Source organism: Corythoichthys intestinalis, chromosome 2, assembly GCF_030265065.1.
Source record: "Corythoichthys intestinalis isolate RoL2023-P3 chromosome 2, ASM3026506v1, whole genome shotgun sequence".
Lineage (NCBI taxonomy): Eukaryota > Metazoa > Chordata > Actinopteri > Syngnathiformes > Syngnathidae > Corythoichthys > Corythoichthys intestinalis.
This window is the reverse complement of record NC_080396.1, coordinates 44,974,160-44,995,767: the sequence shown is the minus strand read 5'-3', so window position 1 is coordinate 44,995,767 and position 21,608 is coordinate 44,974,160. Positions and strand designations below refer to the sequence as shown.

The 21,608-nt window shown below is 40.1% G+C and overlaps 1 protein-coding gene across 2 annotated transcripts; it reads right to left on the bottom strand.

Annotated features, from left to right (window-relative positions):
* Positions 1–2,258: 2,258 nt before the first annotated feature.
* Positions 2,259–19,911, bottom strand: LOC130930556 (anosmin-1-like). 2 transcript variants are annotated; one of them, XM_057858498.1, is made up of 13 exons: positions 19,695–19,911; positions 18,293–18,340; positions 14,635–14,700; positions 14,321–14,543; positions 12,624–12,808; positions 12,409–12,538; positions 12,108–12,313; positions 11,906–12,032; positions 11,710–11,817; positions 5,659–5,747; positions 5,275–5,446; positions 4,700–4,908; positions 2,259–3,164 (listed from the first exon to the last, which is right to left on the bottom strand). In XM_057858498.1, the coding sequence occupies exons 1-13, from the start codon at positions 19,899–19,901 to the stop codon at positions 3,009–3,011; spliced, it is 1,926 nt and encodes a 641-aa protein (XP_057714481.1). In that variant the 5' UTR covers positions 19,902–19,911; the 3' UTR covers positions 2,259–3,008. The 2 variants fall into 2 exon arrangements, with proteins under 2 accessions (XP_057714481.1, XP_057714492.1); XM_057858509.1 differs by lacking the exon at positions 4,700–4,908 and having other exon boundaries at positions 3,053–3,164.
* Between the last annotated feature and the right edge of the window lie 1,697 nt (positions 19,912–21,608).

Below are 21,608 nucleotides of genomic sequence, written 5' to 3'. Positions count from 1 at the left end.
CTTAATAAATTGGTCAGCAGTACTGCTACCAGCATATGAAGTAGCACACTAAATGCTGCTCCTCATTTACCCACTAAAAGGCAGCAGCACTCTAAGCAACATTACCCCGTGTGACCCTTGACTCCCAATTTTCTAAAATGGTGACAATCGACAAAAAAAAAAAGAAAGTTGACTGCGACGGCCGACGATTCAAGGATTGGTGGAAATTGGACTATTTCTTCACTAAAATACACAACTGTGTCTGCCTCATTTGCAAAGAGACGGTTGCGGTTTTTAAAGAGTTCAATGTGAGGCGATATTACCAAACAAAAGACGCTGACATGTATGACAAGATTACAGGGAAGATGCGTAGCGAGAAATTGAAGCAACTTGAAGCTAGTTTAATTTTACTGCTGCAGTATTTCGCAAGAGCCCGGGAGTCGAAAGAGAACGCCACAAAGGCTAGTTGCATTGTTAACCCTTAAAAAAATAATAAAGCAAATTTTACACACAGAATGACTTGCTAAAATTTGTTTAAATATATTGTTCTACATAAAGGACGTCAGCCAAGGTCGGCCCCCCACATTTTTACCACACCAAATCTGGCCCCCTTTGCAAAAAGTTTGGACACCCCTGTCTTAGACAATAAACCATCGAAGTAGGATTGATTAATGAAACGGAATGGATAAGATTTTTTTTTTTTTTAAGTTTTTCCTTTGACCTACTTTTCCACAAAAATGGTCATGCACCAAAGAGGGTGTTTTTTTTTTGTTTGTTTTTGTGTTTGTTTTAAATGGGAAAGCAGGGAAACAGTAAAGATTGTTTTTTTTCTCCAGCTTTTGGCGGGATCACTTCAGCAGTTTTCATTTTGCTAGGAACGGAGTCCTACTTAAATCACATTACAATTTCCAATTAACATGTATGATAATGGGTCAGCAATTGCTACAAGTATTTCTCTCATCGATGTTGGATTGTTGTGTTTTTTTTCTGGAGCCTGTTGGACTTTCTTGGGTGGGTCCATAAAACATTTTTTTAATGTACGTATTTAATTATGTTGTGTGGTGTTTTCCAGTGTTGTTGGGGACAACACTGACAAATTGACACTTTGACACAATGAAAAGTGGTCTGTGAGCAGCTTATATAATAGTTAATTTATTTTCTCCTTAAAATAACTCAAAATATAGCCATTAATATCTAAACCCCTGGCAACAAAGGTCAGTACACCCCATAGAAACTACATACATCCCTAAATGTCCAAATTGAGTACTACTTGCCATTTCTCCTCCAAAATGTCATGTGACTCGTTACAGGATTGCTGTCAGCATTGCTGCAGAGATTGAAGAGGTGGGGGATCAGCCTGTTAGTGCTCAGACCATACGCCGCACTCTACATCAAATTGGTGTGCATTGCTGTCACCCCAGGAGGAACCCTCTTCTGAAGACAGTACACATAAAGCTGCACACAGACTACTTTTCATTGTGTCAAAGTGTCATTTTGTTAGTGTTGTCCCATGAAAAGATATAAATATCTGCAGAAATGCGAGGGGTGTACTCACTTTTGTGATACACTGTAACTATGTGCGTTTAAGAAAAGCAAAAATTGTTTGTTTGTTTGTTTGTTTTGATGCCGCGAGCTACCCATGCTTGTGTTGCGATCGACGTAATGGGCACCCCTGCTCTATGTAAACTCACGTTTTTACAAATAGCATATGTCTGCAAAAACAATTCTCTTCATTGAACAACTTACTTTACATGTAAATCTGGAGAATAATAATTGCCAAATAACTGTTAAGATACTACTGTATCATTGCCATTACAATCCAGAGAAGATATATGATCAGATCTTTAAAACATGCATATAATTTCATAACTATTCATTTCATAACTATTTGTATTTCTTGAAAACATCAAGACATTTCCCAGTTTTTTTTTTTTTTTGTTTCCCTTGTTTTGTCTCATTTTCAAGTTTTAGGCACTTTGCATCTTAAGGCACCTCTGTATATGAAGATGTTAAGCTTCCCAAATGGTGTTAATCACAAGAGTACACTGACCTTTACTGCATCGGTTCTAATAGCTGGAGGGAAGGATGGGGGGGGGGGGGGGGGGGGGGGTGTTGTTCCGATTGATTTATCTGGACGGAAACTGAGTCCTAAGTGACTTGGAAGGACCACTGACAGCATGTGTTTTACGCTTCATACTGTAGAACAAGCTGATGCAAGAGAATCAATGGGGCCCAAAAGTTGTGTGGTACAAAGTGTGGATTTGTGTGCACATGCAAGCCAATGAAGCATGTTGCAATCATTTCTGAGCATTGAGTTGGTGTGCATAAAGGACACGGTGGAACAACCCTTAGGGTAAGATAACAAGGAAATATAGCAAATCCAAATAGCAGGCACTACACTTGGCATAGGATTTATTTTGTTATGTTTATAGCCTACAATAGCTCTCCAGAAAGTTAAGTGGGCAGAAAATATATATAATACAACAGACTTTATATTCACAATTTACACTACATAGAACGTTTATTGACTAATCTCTTATAATCTTTTTGTAAATGCACTCTTAATTTATGAATGTAAGTGACTGCAATAAACATCCAGTCCATTTGAGATGGGAGGGTTGGCAGTGAATGAACCAATCATTCGCTGCCAAACCTCCCAGCTCTAATGGACTGGACGTCTACTCGTGACAGCTTAATTTAGCTTCACAGCATAAAGATGAAAAGCGTCACATGGTTGGACGTCTATCATCGTTAATGCCACTGAGAGTTAAGTGATGCTGATTACAATGAAGGCCAACAAGTTGCGCATTTGCATGCACTGTATATCAAACACGGAACACTCAAAGGAAAAAGTCATTTGGTGGGGTGATGCATTTCTGTATTTGAAATTTTTTTCCTTGTACGTATTTGAGAGGCTTAATGCTACCTTTAGTTCAGGAAGACTTAAATGTGCATTTTCGATTGACTGCCAGGTGAATGCCACGGAGTGAACGGGAAATGATAGTAATGTTCCAGATATTGCTTGTTTATCAATCATATTTTGTGTGCTTTGACACATGTTGAAAAGATGGAGTCTGGAAGGTTCTGCTGATGGCTGGTCCTTCACCATCTGTAGTGATGGCCCGGACCGCCAACCTGTAGACACTGGCCAGGTGTAGGTCAGAAATTGCCAGATACTTCATGTCCTGTCATTGAAAACAAAGGAAACGAGTTGTTTGTTAAGTGTGCAAAATCAACATTTAGCATCTGTGTCATTGCAATAAGCATGGGGTAATTTCAGAACCCGAAAGTTGTGGAGAAACGGACCATCTTTAAAGACTTTTTATGTGTGGAATGTGATCAAGGATAACCTTTTAGTTATTAAGATTAATATTTCCATACTGTTTGCTACAACCCGGTTACAGAAGCTGTTCCCCCAAAATACACTATACTGTACATTAAAACAATACTGTGCAATAAATCACTTGTAATGAGGTAAATCAAAGGCACATGTGGTTACCAATGTAATTTTCAGTATTAATAAAATTACTAGGGCTATAAATCACTAATTTCATGATCTCACTGTGGTGTTTTTTGTGCGCAATGACAATAAAGGAAATCTGAATCTGATGATACAATTTCGATTCTTTGAACAAACATACAACATTTGCCGATATTCAGAAAGTCTGCCACTAATGGAATACATTTACTTCAAGGGCTTTCAGTCATTTGAATACATTGTGTACAATACATTGTGTACACATTAAACACAATCATTGAAATTACACCTGTAGCAAGAAAAAAAAAAATACGGAGCAATTTTGATGTGTTTGAAGGTTGTGTTACTGACACCTTTCAGACATATGAATGAAAAGAGCAGTTTTCGACAAAAGTAAAAGATGACGATATCGAGCGATGTTTGACATTTGCATCGATTTGATTGGATAGGAATTAACCAATTGATGGATTGTTGAACTCCTAAAAATTACAATAACAGGGTTGTAAATTAGTATAACGTTTTGCTTGATAGTACATGCTACCTGTGTTAGCTGATTTGTTGACTTGTCAAGAACAAACCTATCTGAATTACAACAGAAATACTTTGATATTAACATCTTTTTTTGATAAGAATAACAAGGTTGTGGTGGTTTGAGTCACACACTCTGTTATAACCATAGGCGGAGTTTGACTTTTGGGGCGGGGGGGCCACAAAATGTTGATGACCCCCCCCCCCCCCCCCCCCCCCAAAATCCGCTTATGGTTACAACTGAAAGCAATATGAAAATTTAGAAAGTTAAAGGTTATCAGCTTTTATCATTTACACATAAAGTCATGTACCTCCTTTTTTCCACATCTTCTATAGATAAGTGTAAAAGTGACAAAGACTTCATATTTAATGGGTTTTGGGGCATTGCATGTGCTTCAGTTACTGTGCAAGTAAGACATCAACATAATTGTGTGTGGTGGGGGGTATCAACAGGGAGAGAAAAGAGGGGGAAAGCTATTTCAGAGGATGCTCATAAGCTATTGTAAATAGTAATAATAAAAAATATATTAATGAATTTAAAGTAATTGCTTTTACAACAACTAGTTTAAAAACTTTTTTTTCCAGGCACCTCTACTTTGCCAAGAATGTACCTTTCTGCGTGTTATGAATAGAATATTTAAAATTAATTATGGGGGAACAATAAAGAGTCCTCAAAATCAGGAATAAAAAATGTGCTTGTAGTCTTGTACTAACCGGGTTTAAAATCTGGGATTGATAAATGTTGCTATTATTGAGTTGGCTGATTGACGTGACCTCCACCAGGGTCACCCTGTAGCCAGTTAATTGACGCTGAGATGAGCTAGCAGATGTCTCCCAGTTGAAGATGGCAGATAGGTTACCGCCACGAACCTTGAAGGAAACTCTCAGGTTGTTTGGCTTGATCAAAGCCTTCTGAGGAGTCGCTGCAAGAATAGATTTGTGTTATAATGAGCTGTTGTACAATTCATACCGCTTTAAGGACAGGGGTTCACAAACTGAGACACGGGCGCCCCCTGGGGTCAGGGAACAGTAACTTAGGCGGTTGGATGGAAGATTTGCACCCCCTGGTGGAGTCACTCGGTCTGAGTAGAGATAGTGGGAGTGAGGCGAGTGTGCCATTTTGAAAGAGATAAAAGAGCGGGAAGAATTGATAGATGGGTATGATTTCCTCTGCTTAGGCCGTCTGTGGCTCAAAATGTTGGGGAACCCTTGCACTCAAGTGTTTAAAAAGAAAAACACACACGCTCGGTGACATGTTCAAATATGCTTTCTACAAAAATTTCTCTTACACATTCCTCTGTTACAGCCTATTGGTTTGGGGCTCTTGGCTTGTATGGCAGAACAGGAAGGTGTAGTGAAGCAGATGCTCTTTGCTGGAGGCCGATTGGTCCTACTGACAGGCTGCAGTAGGACTTTGTACTTACAAGAGAAGAGCAAACCTTGCAAGCATGTGAAGGTCTCCTGGAATCAAGCCAGCACACAACACAGAGTTGCCACTATTGTGCATGTATTTCCAAACCCTGCTGAAATAAATGTTCAATTTTTCTTTGGGATGCTACACAAATCAGGACAGCCACATTAAAAAATAGATGTATTCTTAAAAAAAAAAATAATAATAATATAAATAATGATAATAAATAAACATTTATAATATTTTAAAAATTGTATACAACCTGTGTGCTGCTTTTCTTTCTGTGTATTTTTTGTTTGTGCTCGCAATACTCCGGTAACCACTGTATTCTGTAGTATTCAACTGAAGTGTCTACACAAAGAAAGTTAGAAATGAAGGGGAGTTTGTTCTGAACAAATTGGAAAGAGAAATATTTACTAAAAGTAAAAAATTACAATAAACAGGGATTCCCTGTTTACACGACAGACTGAGGTGAAATGATGCAATATAGACGGACCATATGATTGGAAAAAAATAATTCAGCCTACTCACTGATGTGGTGTGCTTGAGCCTGTACAGTTCAAACGGACTTTGGGTGAATGCTGACTACACCCTGAACTGGTCGATGAGGAACATTATCCCACAGTGCCATTAAATATGCTCCCTTTTGATTGTGAAGAGCATATAGAAGGATTAACTAAATCCGGACCTCAGTGCCACTTTTCCTGTCGTGTTTTCCACGTCTCTCTCCCCTAACACACCTGAATCAAATGATTATGTCATCAGCAACCTCTCCAGAAGCCTGATAATGATCCTAATTATATTGATTCAGGTGTGTTGTAGGAGGGAGACATGGAAAACACGACAGGAAAAGTGGCACCGAAGTCCGGATTTAGTGATATATAGCATATAGTCTTGATGTTTTTTAATTTTCTTTTTTTTTTAAATCATCAAACACTTGCTGTGACTCATTTCATCATTTGCTTTGCTTTTCATAAACTCATTGGCTGCCATTGATGGTGCTAGACAAACCAGATCTGCTCTCAAAATGAACTGTTTTTATATTGGCCACTAAGGGTGTAACGGTACATGTATTTGTATTGAACCGTTTCGGTACAGGGTGCTCAGTTCGGAACGGAGGCGTACCGAACGAGTTTCTGACGTAATGTAACCCTTACTTTTCGAGGCTGTGAGTCGATCGGGTTACAGTTTCTTTGTGTAGATTATATTTACTCCGTCTTCTCTACTAAAATGAGGACCAACATGGTAGGACAGTACATAACCCAGAAACGTCAACAGCGCGACAACGTGGCCGCCGCCAGAACGCAGTGAATCGCGGCGGCCAATGCACAATCAGCCAATGCACACCAGTCGCAGTGCGGCCGCGTGTTAGACGCGTCCCAGAAGCGGCGCAACGCAACGCACGCGAAAAGAACGGCAGAGTTTATTGTTTGACGCGAGACGCGGCCCTCCTGCGTCAATACTACTAGCTCGGAGCGGGAAGACCGAAAGTCACTCATGTAAAAATTAGGGCTGTCAAACGATTAAAATTTTTAATCGAGTTAATTACAGCTTAAAAATTAATTAATCGTAATTAATCGCAATTAATCGCAATTCAAACCATCTATAAAATGTGCCATATTTTTCTGTAAATTATTGTTGGAATGGAAAGATAAGACAAGACGGATATATACATTCAACATACGGTACATAAGGACTGTATTTGTTTATTATAACAATAAATCAACAAGATGGCATTAACATTATTAACATTCTGTTAAAGTGATCCATGGATAGAAAGACTTGTAGTTCTTAAAAGATGAATATTAGTACAAGTTATAGAAATGTTATAATAAAACGCCTCAATGTTTTCGTTTTGATAAAATTTGTAAAATTTTCAATCAAAAAATAAACTAGTAGCCCTATTCTGTCCTCAATGTGTGTGAGTACACAAATTGACAGATAGCGAACTTAAGTTCCAAAAAGAAATCAGACGGAGTGGCAAAGTTGCATGGGCTTTACTGAAGTCATCTCTTTTTGACAGGAGCACATTTCTTGTATTTTTGTAAAACTGAAAATAACAAGGCAATGTGTCAATAACTTGCATAAATCACAAAATAACATAAAATGTAAACACACACACACACACAAGCATCTAACAATGTAACTGCATTTCACCATATATGTGAACAAATTCAAATACACATCATCAATAACCAGGCATGAAAATGGGTCAGGGGTTAAAAAGGTGAGAAGGGTGTGGAGGAAATATGTTCCAGTACACTGTATTGTACACCCCAACAAAATATTGAGCTCTGTCGACCCACACTGTGTTTCAGCAGGGCCATGCAGAGACCGGTGGAGGGGTGGGTGCTCGTAGATCAAAAGGGGCACATGAACAAGTATTTAATACACCTTAAAACAACATAACTTCAATTTTAACCAGCTTTAGATAATAATTGGCTGCGACTGTGACATACTTTAATTGGGAGGGGGCAACAGTGAATAGTCATCAACACTTTCTGGCTGTGACTCAGTCAGTCTGCCTCTTTTCTTCCTTCAACCTCTGCATCAAAACTTCCTTCCTCAACTTGTTCATCTGAGAACAAACCACATCAGATGGTCACTGAGCCACCAACAGCACAGTTTTCTTAAAACTATTATTTCATTATTATCCATACTTAACAACTCTAGCACCTAATGATTAATAAAGCAATGACATAAAAATCTTATAGAAAAATAACATTGTAATTGTGTTTATAATTGGATTTAATACCTGACTATCCTTGCAAACTTGTTCTTACCAGGTCTGCTATTCACCCAGCTAATGAGGTATCCACTGCCTTTAGCAGCCTCATCTAACTCCTTTTTTCATCCCTCAATCTCCCTTCCCTACGACGCATGTCTATGTAATGAAATATAAATATTTTAAAAAACAAACAGACTCCCCGGTGGCTTTTAGTTTTAAAGCTTTCTTAATTTCTTTCTCACTCAATAACGATGGAGTTAGATTTGCGTTTTTATTATTCAATCAAAAAACAAAGTTACTTCTATCAAAAACAAAGTTGCTTCAATCAAAATACAGTATATATTTTTAATCCCAAAAAGTAGCTTCAATAAAAAAAAAAAAATGTTTTTGATTGCAATAATAAATTTGAGACAAAAAAAGCATTTGAAAACTATTTTTCTTGATTGAAACAAATTTTTCCATTTAAGTAATGTTTTGCGTTTGGGCCACATTTTGGCTAGCACATTTGTGCCTTTATTATTCAATCAAATAAGTTGCTTCAAACAAAAAAATATATATAAAAAGAAAAACTTTGCATATGTGCCAATCACCGTTTAGCAAAGCCTGAGAGGGTTTGAGTAGACTCACTATGAAGCTTTTAATAAAGCCAAGCATTTTCTAACTACTTTATTCTTGTTTAAAAATAATTCGGTGGGGCAGTAACATGTTTAAAACTTATCATAATTCTTACATTTTGAAGTGCTTGAAAACCATTTATAAATGACACCTTGGTGAAAAAAGTGAAAAAACATGTCATCTTTTTTCCAATGTAAAATCTGAATAAATGCATTGAACACGCACAAAAAAAAAAGGGGGGGGGGGGGGTTGGGGCGCTACTTCGCGGTTTTCACTTATTGCGGCGGGTTCTGGTCCCCATTACCCGCGAAAAACGAGGGATCCCTGTATTTCTGAAAAGCTTTAAGAAGCAGGACTCATTCCCACCACTCGTCGGGCCGCTGTTGTGCCGACACCGGCCGTCAGCTCAAATCCAAGCCGAAAATAACGCGTCTCCGGCGGACGACGTGAGGCGCCCCCTCCATCCGAGAGAATGCCGCTTAATTTGACTCAACAGTGTGTTTCTTCGTTTATATTACCGCTAAATACACAAGCTTGACGCCAATTTAACGGGAGCTATTTTTTTTCATGGGAGATTTGGCTAGCTCTGGCAGTGTTCAACGCAAGCTGCAACGAATGGCATTAACTTTTTTAGATCGCAAAACGTGAAAACGATTGAAACCATTACTCACCAAATTGAATCTGCTGGCAAATACAGGCAAGTGTGTATGCTGCGCTCTGGTCTGCCCCGATGTGGATAAATAAGGCCTGCTTTTTAGCTTTGCAATGCAACCGAAGGCTCTCCGAGCACTCCATGTACACGCATAAGGAGTGCGCGTGTTTGGAATCATGGAACGCAGCTTGGGCCGATGATTGGTTCTCGTCAGCGAAGCATCTAGAAGGATTTGCTGACTGTGTTCTTAAGTGCTCAGTTTACGTACTAAGTTAATCACATGATGATAATAATAATAATTAAATACAACCTCCCGACCCCCCCCCCCCCTCCTCCCAAAAAGAATTTCTCCTCGGATCTACGCAATTCACGTAGGTCGCCCTTTTTGACTTCAAAACGACGAATTTCGCCGAAAGGTGAGAGATTTTCATGCCTGAATAACTATCTAATGCTCATGAATATAAACAAAGGAGGAATATAACTCACAAGCGATGCATGTATTAGACACAAACAGTGTGATGGGGCTATGACAACTGCCACTGAATACTGGATGCGGACGTTAGCTGGTCTGAATAGCATTGTCTAGTATTAGTGTGAGTTCGCGTCGACATATAATCACGTCAGAAAAGCGCGCCGAAACCCAAATAATCAGCTGCACTGAATCGGCAGCAGAGGGCGACATTACGCCACATAACATATGCAAGTCACACCCAAGCGCCAGCAGAGGGCGGAAAAACTCCATAAAACACAATTAACAAGTTGGCCTTTCACTGTACTGACATTTAAATCTGTCTGAGCGGGCCTAGTGCGTTAATTGCGTCAAATATTTTAACGTGATTAATTAAAAAAATTAATTAACGCCCGTTAACGCGATAATTTTGACAGCCCTAGTAAAAATACAGTGGATCCGGTCAATTTTCAAACTAATATGCGATCGATTCGTAACCCACTTTTTGAGTCCATCAGATCTCTTGAGTGGTAGATCGGGGCACAGTTGACTTGTCTTTGTTGATTTACTGCTGTCTCTGCTATAATAATAACCAACAGGGCCCCGTGTTCAATACAAAGCCCTCCTACCACAACAAAACAAGTAGGAACTAATATTCACATAGGAACTAACATTATACAACATAAAATATACAATATAAATGAATACTACATCACATTTGTAAAATATAAACACATAATAAAATAAATAATAGCCCATTTAAATAAAATAAATTGAAATGAGCTAAAACACCTATAATTAAATAATAAGAATAATACTCAGATCCTGCTTCCACAATTAAATGTATTAATTTCTGTGTGGCGCTTTAACTTGAGAAAATCCACCAGTAAAGCTTTTGAAAACCGTTCATAAGAAAAAACAATGATTCATTGAGGCATTTCATTTGTAAAATACAAATCTTTGTCATTGGGATTGCTTTTCTCTTTAGCACAGGACTTCTTTGTTCTTCTTTCTTTCAGAAAGAAAGCTAACCAATACGCGGGGTCTGAAAGGCAAATTGTTGTTAGATTATTATCTTTAAATACCCGCTACTTTTTGAGCAGAATTCTAGCTTTGTATAGGCTAATGTTTCTATTGTGGAAAGCACAAAAGTGTGTAATAAACAACTAGCACATTCATATTTTGCATTTTGTTTTCTTACTGTACCGAAAATGAACCGAACCGTGACCTCAAAACCGAGGTACGTACCGTACCGAGATTTTTGTGTACCGTTACACCCCTATTGACCACACAGTAACTTTAGCATGTTACCACCTACAACAATGAAACTAACTGTTAGGGCCTCAGCCCCTCCCTCCTGAGAGCTGCCCACCTTGGGCAGTTGTGTGTGTTCTTATCTAATTGGAGATTGGACGTCAGACGGGTGGAGCGGCCACAGGTGCTAGCAATGACAATGTGCCATCTTTAAAAGCCATTGAACGCCACCACCTCGTCACCCGGTCAACTTGTCTGTTTCCTATGTCAGTTGCATCTTGGGTTTTTTATTGATTTCTCTGATCACCGGCTTATGACTTATTGGCTCTCGCCCCAGGGCCTGCTTTTGCACACCTCTCATCTGACTCTACGCCTGCCACCTTCATCGCCTCAAGCCGGCTTGACTACCACAATCAGATCTGTTTTGGATGCAAATAAATTGTTTTGTTAATCAATACATCGTGCTTGAGTCTGCTCAGGGATCCTCACCATTCTGCGAAACCTAACGCTGAGCAAGCAAAAAAAAAACTTCCTACTGTTGTAACTGTGTGAATGATATGTCATAAATTGAATTTCAGTGATTTTCAACAAATTACAGTGTTATAACATTACATACCTGTGCTTCTCTGCCAGTAAATGTGAACCTGAAGCTGACCATTTTGATAGAACGGTGTACCCACATGTATGTCGTCAGCCACAGAGGATTTTGGTGAGGCAGTGGTGTCTGTAAAATGATCAAATATTAAATACTCTTCAAAGATGATACATCGGCCTAAATTTCAACAGTTGTGAGTCTGACACACTGCACACACTGAGCTCTGTGCTGAAGTGTACGATGGCCCGAGGTCCCTTAAGCTGGGTTTGTTTCCAGTAGGACACAGCCTGAACTTCCACTCTATAAGTACGACTGGTCTGAATGCCATCCAGTATCACCTGCCTCTGTACAGAGTGGTGCACAAGAATGTGACATTATTTGTACATTTTCAGAATTAACGTAGTATCAGTGACCCTTACATCTCTTACTAGCTTCCTCCATTTTGTCAAGGAGGAAGCAGTTGTTTGACCAGTAGCAGTCCAACCCCAGAAGACCTTGTAGTGGTCAACAGGAACATCGAGGTCTTCAAGCATGCGCCACTGTAGTTGGACCCACACCGTCTGGCTTGAAGCAAATGTTATGTTGGTCGCCCTAAGCTCAGTTGGTGCGGGAGGGGGAGGGGGGTCTGGGGATAGAGATATTGTGTCACTTTAAAGACCCTATAAGGTGAATTTATGAGTACTACATCTGGAGCATAGAAACATTCATAAAATTACTGACCTCTGCTGGAACAAATGTGTCTACTAGGAGTGGTAAAACCTCTGGTTCCATGGCCATTGACAGCTGCAACTCTGAATTGGTGCCAGCGGCCTGGTCTAATGTTGTACAATTGGGTTCTCTGCTCTGTGGTCTACAAAGAGTCAGGAGGTGTGTTACAGTAGGTTGACACAACACAACATGAAGGAGAACATCCTTTAATATAACAGTTCTCTAACCTGTGCAACCACATGCCAAGAAATGTCAGCATCATCACTGGGCTGAATGCCAAAGTTCCACCTGGTCTGCAAGATGTAGACCACGGGCTCAGCGGAGATATTTAACCTGGAGGACCAGCGCACCTCTAGCTGACCAGGGGTCACCTCCTCAAAGTCTAGCTTCTTCCTCGGTTTTACCGGAACCCCTGGGAGATTAATGAGATCCTCATGAAACAGCAATGAGGTCACAGAGTTGCAACATTTTTTTTTTTTTTTCTCCGCACACTTTTTTAGCTGTGTCTCCCTTCATGACGTGTGCCACTCACAACCAAGAGCGAGGCACTTTTAAGCTTCCATGCTCGTTTGCCTGAAAGCCCCAGCTACGCTTTCCAATATCTTCAATATGGCAAACACACTGATGTATTGTAGCTCAAGATCGTGTGTACATACTGTACTTATCTATGCTTCCAAAATGATTATCCATCCATCCATCCATCCATCCATCATCTTCCGCTTGCTCCGGGGTCGGGTCGCGGGGCCTGCAGCTTTAACAGGGAAGCCCAGGCTTCCCTCTCCCCAGCCACTCGAACCAGCCCCTCCGGCAGGATCCCAAGGCATTCCCAGGCCAACCGAGAGACATAGTCTCTCCAGCGTGTCCTGGGTCGTCCCCGGGGCCTCCTGCTGGTGGGACACCGCTCCGGGGAGGTGTCCAACAGGCATCCGAACCAGATGTCCGAGCCACCTCAGCTGGCTTGACTCAATGCGGAGGAGTAGCGGCTCGACGATGAGTCCCTCCCGGGTGAGCAAGCTTCTGACACTATCTCTGAGTGAGAGCCCGGACACCCTGCAGAGGAAACTCATTTCGGCCACTTGTATCCGGGATCTTGTTCTTTCGGTCAAGACCCAGAGCTCGTGACCATAGGTGAGGGTAGGAATGTAGATCGATTGGTAAATCAAGAGCTTCACCTTTCGGCTCAGCTCCTTCTTGACCACTACAGACCGGTGCAGAGTTGGCATTACCGCAGATGCTGCACCGATCTGCCTGTCGATCTCCCCCTCCCTCCTCACCTCACTCAGAAACAAGTCCCTAAGATAGTTGAACTTCTCCACTTGGGGCAGCATCTCATTCCCGACCCAGAGAGGGCACTCCACCCTTTTCCGACCGAGGACCATGGTCTCAGATTTGGAGGTGCTGATCTTCATCCCAACTGCTTCACACACGGCTGCGAACCGCTCCAGTGAGAGTTGGAGGTCACGGCTTGATGAAGCCAACAGCACCACATCATCTGCAAAAAGCAGAGATGCAATGCTGAGGTCACCAAACCGGACCCCCTCAATGCTTCGTTCGGCTGCGCCTAGAAATTCTGTCCATAAAAATTCTGAACAGAATCGGTGACAAACAGACTTACTACCGGCAATGCGGACCAGACTCTGACACCGGTTGTACAGGGACCGAATAGCCCTTACCAAGGAGCTCGGTACCAAAATGATTAATTAACATCAAAGCAGGTAGAACAATGGGAATGTTGTTGATCTGTTTCCTTGGTTTCAGTGCTGTAAGTGGTAAGAAGCCAACATTACGGTTTGGTCAATGTAAAAACTGTTCATTTTAATAGCAGATCCGGTTTGTTTACCACCGTCAATCGCAGCCAACGAGTTGGAAAAATGAAAACATGTCATCAGTATTCTGGGATAAAATGTCTTCTTGTCACACTTACCCTTATAAATGTTTTGTGGATACTGGCATGTGTGACCGCAGTTGTTGGAGCAGCATTTCTTCTGTTCAGGGCATTCCGTGTCGTGATCACAGCTGTCGACACAGGCGGCCGCAAAGCCACTGGCCAGTGTCGGAAGGGGACAGCCACCTTGTTTTACCTCTGACACTGTTTGAAGGAACTCACAGCTGGCCACACATTCCCAGTGGTCTATGGGAAATAATTCCTGAATACATAGGTAACAGGGTACATACATGTCATCCTTTAACAGTTCACCACTGTGTATATTGCACTCCATAAATAATGACTGTATTTACCTTACAGAGATCTTTGCAATTTCTCTTCCTTTTTGTGTGCCAGGAATCTTTGCAGGGATTCAGACACTATGAAAGTAAAATATACAAGTACTGTGTGTATATAGACAACGTATAGTTCAGCGGTTTAATGTTCATTGGTTCCTTTACATATCATTTTAATTCCTTCCTTGACCGAGGTCTTTACACAAACCATTTATATCTTTCCCCATTTAAATGAATGGAAAATCCTATAGGTGTTCCACCTCCCCGACACACCATCGAAAGCTGAAATATAGAAACATTGTGTAGAACACTTACGATACAAAACATTGTCAAATTTCCTGCTAATAATAATTGGTAATTGTATTTTACATTTTAGCTTTGGTAAATACAAATAAATAAATATGAAACTGAAATCCATACATACTGTACACGCATTTATGCATACATACATACATACATACATACCGTCACATACATCGCATTTCCGTCTTCTTATTTTATCTGTAATCAGTCGTTTTTCTGGCTTTGGCCGTTGTGCTAAAAACCTGGCCAGTTTTGTAAATATAACAGTTAAAGCAATATTTCTATTTAAAATTTTAGATTTATTAGTATTTCATTATTATTATGCAATAAGAAATAATTTAGCAAGTTTAGGATTGTCTCTTTTCCGGATTTTTCAGGCAACATGTATTACACCTCTCTAATGGTGCATGGAAAATTTACAGAATTTCATGTCCACACATTAATGTCATAGAGGCTACTTTTTTGACAAACCTAAATTCAGGTGTATTTAACATTTAGCTACAATACATCTGCATTTAATCATTACAACTTTTAGTTTCCAATAATTACACCAGGTGCAACTTTATTTGATCTTCTGTGTGATTCAATTATGGTTAATTAACATTGGTATTTGTTTTGTGAACAAACACAGTGTTAATATTAAAACTGCATAATGTGCCACTGCTTTATAATAATATTGATATTTTTCAGAATATATTTTTTATGTGATAGCCTACTTGGTGAAAAAAAGTTTTGGGAGGCACTGGCCTAGGTAACCTCACAACTCATTTTATTATTTGTTTGTGCAATAGTTGGCTGACTTTGTCCACGTCAAGTAAAACGCTGGCCACTTGACAACACAGCGCTTGGGCTGCCACTTCTTATCTTCCCTTGCTGGCCTCTAAAGTAAATGGCTTCACTAATACAGAGTGGCGTTGCCACTTCTTGTGCTGTCCTTGGCTCTGCAAATCCCAACATTGCTTCCTTTTCTGCCCCATTTCCAGATGAAATCAATCACTTTGTTCTCGCTTCCCCATGAGTAAAAGGAGAAACTTTTTGGCTGCGCTTGAGGAAAGCTCTTACTTGACATTTTTCCATTGAAGCGAGTAGAATAGAAGTCTTCATTTGTCACGTTAAGGGGAAAAAGCACATTAGCCCTGGTGATTAACCTGAGAGAGAATATGCGACTGATGCTATGCGCAGTAATCTGTTACCTAAAATAAATCCATTTTAAATATATTTGAGTCAATCATTGACACCTCTTTTCTTTACCAAAGTGAAAATGCTCTTTAGTAGATATTATCCCAATGACTACTCACTGGGAAGACATTACAGAAAAAAAAGGCTACAAATTTTATTTTTTAAACTATATCTATGTTGGCATTAACGTGACAATATAATAGTCATTTTTATGATAAGCAAAGTTTAATTAATCTTTTTTGTCTGATTTATGACATGCTTCCAATTTGAGGCATGAAAATCTTTACCCAAAATGAAAGCACTTGGGGTGCAGGATTGAGATGACTGAATTCTATGCATGCGTCACTGATCAAACGTCTATCTGTGATTGTACATTCGTACATCAAATGTAATATGGCATGACTGTTTACTGAATTGGGCGGCACGGTGGCTGAGTGGTTAGCACGTCTGCCTCACAGTTCTAAGATCAAGGGTTCAATCCCGGGCTTCGGCCTTCCTGTGTGGAGTTTGCATGTTCTCCCCGTGCCTGCGTGGGTTTCCTCCGGGAACTCCGGTTTCCTCCCACATCCCTAAAACATGCATGGTAGGCTGATTGAACACTCTAAATTGTCCGTAGGTATGAGTGTGCGCGTGAATGGTTGTATGTCTCCTTGTGCCCTGCAATTGGCTGGCAACCAGTTCAGGGTGTCCCCTGCCTACTGCCCCGAGTTAGCTGGGAAAGGCTCCAGCACCTCCGCGACCCTCGTGAGGAAAAGAGGCATGGAAAATGAATGAATGAATGTTTACTGAATTATTTTGACAAGAAGTTCAAACTGATCTATGACCGCCTGACTCAATCTACTGGCTAACTCAGAATTTACAGGCAACAATAAGTCCACAATTAATTAATTTAATTAATCACCCTTGAGTCAAAAATTAAAAAATAGGGCTCCGAGGATGCATGTGTATACAAACCTAGACAAAAACAACCAAATGACATCCACATAAATCCATACACGAATCACGGAGTAGTACGAATTTTAAATCCTCAATTACGAAATTAATCCAACTAATTAGTCATGTGACAAAAAAAAATTAAAATAAAAAATCAGGCTCTGGCTATTGATACATATACCTTCCTAGATTATAGCCATCAAAAATCATTCTGATCCGTCCACGAATAACGGGGGAGGAACAATTTTGCCCCTCCATCCTGTGCCCTGACCCACCTCTGGCAGATGTGCGTGTTTTTATTCTGATTATAGGTTGGACGTCAGATGGGTGGAGTGGCACCAGGTGATGGCAATGACAATCAGCCCTCTTTAAAAGCAGTGGACGCTGCCACCTCGTCGCCCGATCAACGGGTCTTTTCCTGCGTCAGTTGTATCTTGCATTCCTTACTGAATTCTCTGATCACAGGCTCACGACATATTTGCTCTCGCCCCAGGTCCTGTTTTTGCGAGCCCCACGTTTGGATTCTACGCTTGCCACCTTCCCGAGCTTCATCGCCTCATGCCACCTCAACTAGCCCGATCAGAAGGCACCACTACCTTGTGTTTGGATACCAATACAGTATTTTTTTTCATCGCTACACCGTACCTGTGTCTGCGCAGGGATCCTCTCTCTTCCGTGAATCCTAGCATTAAGAATTAATAACCAAGACAAATTTTTTTTTTAATCGGACTCCGAGGATTGATGCTTATAAATGTTGGAATGTAAAATACCCACCAAATTTCATTTTGATTCAACCTCGAATAACGGAAGATATTAGGGAAGGTGTACAATAGCTATTGTTAATTCGGTAATTATTTGATGAAATTATTCAGACCTGAGACAAAAAAAAAATCAGCTCAAAGGATCAATGCATATTCATTTCTAGAATAGCAAATTTCATCCTGATTCATGCAGAAATAACAGCAGAGTAGCAATTTTAATTGATAAGAGCCTCACCAAGAAGAAGAAAGAAAAATAACAAAGTACAGCAACATTTTCGGACTAGGAAGCGCAACGGATTATAAGGCAAACCATAAAAAAAACCAGTTTATTTCCATCCATTAGGCGCACTGGATTATAACGCGCACTGTTAATTTTAGGGCAAGATAAAGGATTTTATGTGCTCTTTATAATTTGAAAAATAGGGTGAAATTTTGAGACCTCCCTCCAGACGGTCTAAAACATTGGGTGAAAAAAATTACTGCAAAAAAAAACTACCAACCTTTGCACACTCTTTATGGCTGCGACACCATGCTAGCGATCCATTGTTCTGAGGAGATAAAACATGAAAGTCACAAAGATAAAGGAAATGTTTTTACGCTTACAGTGTTGTCGCAACAAGCATTAAGAGTAAGAGTAAGAGATCATTCTCACCATTGTACAATGAGAGGAAAATTGTAACCTTTGGGTCAAAAAACATGGTCTGATCTTCTGCTTAGATGAATAAACAGTCTGCTTGAACTAACTAGCACCAACAATTTATATTTATTCATATTTCATTTGAAAATAATATATCAACATTCACCGGAAAGGGAGAAAAAAGTAAGTGAAACTTTGAATTGGACAAGTGATCTCGTATCATTTGGCAGCAAAAACATCAACTAGTTGTTTTTTGTAGTTGCTGATCAGATGTGCACAACATCCAAGAAGAATTTTGGACTTTTTCTCTATCCAAAATGGAATGTTTGGTGTTAACTGCTCTATTAAGGCCCACATGTTGCTCTTTATAATACAATTAGAATTGAATTTGAAAAAAATCCATACAGTTCATATACATTTCCCTCCAACTGCAACCGAGAGAAAATGAGGGTTCTATTGTAATTCCCAGGTGATGGTTTTCAGGCACAGGATTTCTTTGATTGATTGCTATTGAGGGGTTTTGCCGACTAATAACTGGAATATGAGACTGTGTATCTTTTGAGTCCTTACCAAATGGCAGTAAAATGTGTAAGAATGAGAGCAAATAAGGACAAATGTAATACTTTTCACGAGGCATCTGTTTTTCAAAATTATTACTTCTGACGAGGCATCTGTCAAATCATCACTTCTGATCTTGTTTGTATTTGAAAAAGAAATCATAAAGGCTTCTGTTCAAATGTACTAGCTTAACTAATTTTTTTTTTTTTTTTAAAGAGTTCTGAATTAATGGTAAAAATCTTAATTTAAATAGTATTTTAATTAGTTTTATCCAACCCTTTTTTGAGGTGTGTGAAAGCAAAAAATATAATAATAATAATACAAATAAATAAGTCCCTATGTCAATGTCTAAATATCAAGTCAGGGATCACCTAAGTTAAGTGCAGCCTGTGGCATTGCCTGGGCTTCGAATGCAAGTTAGCATAGAAAAGCTAGCCAAAGTTATTTAGCAACAGTCACTTGATTGAAATGTAATTCCAAATTATTTACAAAAATTATCTAGAAATTATTTTCAAAAACTGAAAAATGTACACCCAAATTAAAGGGGAAATAAATAAAAATGTATTTACAAAAATGAAATACACAAAAGGACTGTTAGGATTTTAAAAAAGACAAGTATTGTTAACGATTTTTTTTTTCACCCCTACACTGACCATAGTAGTAGTCTTGGTATGACCGACTTAGAGTAAGTGTATGCAAAAGTTTACCTGCAGTGTTGCGGCGCTGTGCAAACTCAAGCAGCGGGACATGCACCGTGCCCTCGGGAAACTCTGCAACCAGGCTCCATCCTTGCCATCTTTATCATCATTATTATTAAAGCCTTGGAGAAGCTTTTTGGTGCTGACACCAGATAAGAAGAAGAGTACGAGCATAGCAAGCCTCTGTGGCATGCGCATCATTATGGAAGCCTGCATTCTTGTCCTGTTTGTGTGAAAGCAGTGAGAGAGATGTTTGCTCAAACCTCTGTTCAAGCAAAAAATTTATAGCTGGGGGAGGAGCACTATACATGTAGGAGGTGTGATCATTTTACAAAGAGATGTTGATTCTATCTGCCCACAACAATACACCGAGTCGCCGACCTTAATATACAGTGTGTTCATTTCCCTAAATATTGCTGCAAAAGCTCAAATAAGTGGATGCTTTGGTTTGTGACAAATATCTTATATTCAGGCTGTTCAAAGGAAGATTATGATTCTCAAAAACCGGAAGGATGAGTTTTACTCCGGGTCGGAGCAGTTTAATAGCAAAAACACATTGATTAAGTACAGAAAATCTTCTTGGCCATCCCAAACATCCCAGGAACGCTGTTGAACTACAGCAGTTTTGCAAAGAGGAATTGCCCATAATTCATCCAAATGTAACCCGAGTCTGTTCTGTGCCGCCCCGCGGTCCGCTCCCACCACTGACTAGGCTGGGACGCGAACCCGCGCGCCGCGACAATTCTAGTCGGCAGGCAAGCTCGGTAACCACTGCGCCAATAAAGCTCGAGCCAACGGCGCAGCCGTTAGCGACCTTACATGAAGGAATCGGCGGGGAGGTTTCCACGTGCTACAACGGATACACTTTCTGTGTACCCGTTACACTCTCCCCCCGAAACCTTCGCTGCCGATCCCGGACGAGCCCCCATTTGTAACCCGAGTCTGTTCTGTGCCGCCCCGCGGTCCGCTCCCACCACTGACTAGGCTGGGACGCGAACCCGCGCGCCGCGACAATTCTAGTCGGCAGGCAAGCTCGGTAACCACTGCGCCAATAAAGCTCGAGCCAACGGCGCAGCCGTTAGCGACCTTACATGAAGGAATCGGCGGGGAGGTTTCCACGTGCTACAACGGATACACTTTCTGTGTACCCGTTACACAAATATCACATGTTTGATCTGGAACTACAAGAGACATTGGTTAAGGATATTGTAGCCACAGGAAGGTCAACCAGTCATTAAATCCAAAGGTTCACTTACTTTTGGGAAAATATTCATCATTCATTATACTGGTACATACCGCTTAACATCATAGGGGCCGCGGGAATGCTGGAGCCTATCCCAACTGAGTAAGAGAAGGAGGCGCTTTACACGCTGAACTACCCAACCAAACCCAATCAATGAAAATATAAAAAGCAATCACTTGTGTAGTATTAGTTTATGATGACTGTTTTTCTCTTCTCACAGTTTTGATTAAAATCAGTAATGCAATTTTTTAAATTCAATTTATGAAGATCATAAGTGGATTTTAAGGGGGGGCAGGGGTGCTTGCCCCCCCCCCCCCCCCCCGTGGCCGAAAAGTGTCAGTGCATGAAATTGACTTTCCTATAGATATCAAAGTTCTAAAGCAATAAAACTGCAACAAAAATGACTGAAATGAACAAAAAAAAAAAGTTTTTATAATGGGTCAAAATTATTTTTCGAACAGATCATGTGACTAGCACCTTAGACGGTCATTTGCTTTGCAAACTGTATAATTTGAAAATAAAAAAATAAAAAATTAGGGGAGGGCAATTTTATTTTTAAAATGATTTTTTTTTCTTTGATTGAAAATATTTTTGATTGAAGCAACTTTTTGGGTAATTGAATGATTCAGACACATATGTCCTACCCATAATCAGTGTTGTTAATAATGGAGTTAGAATAT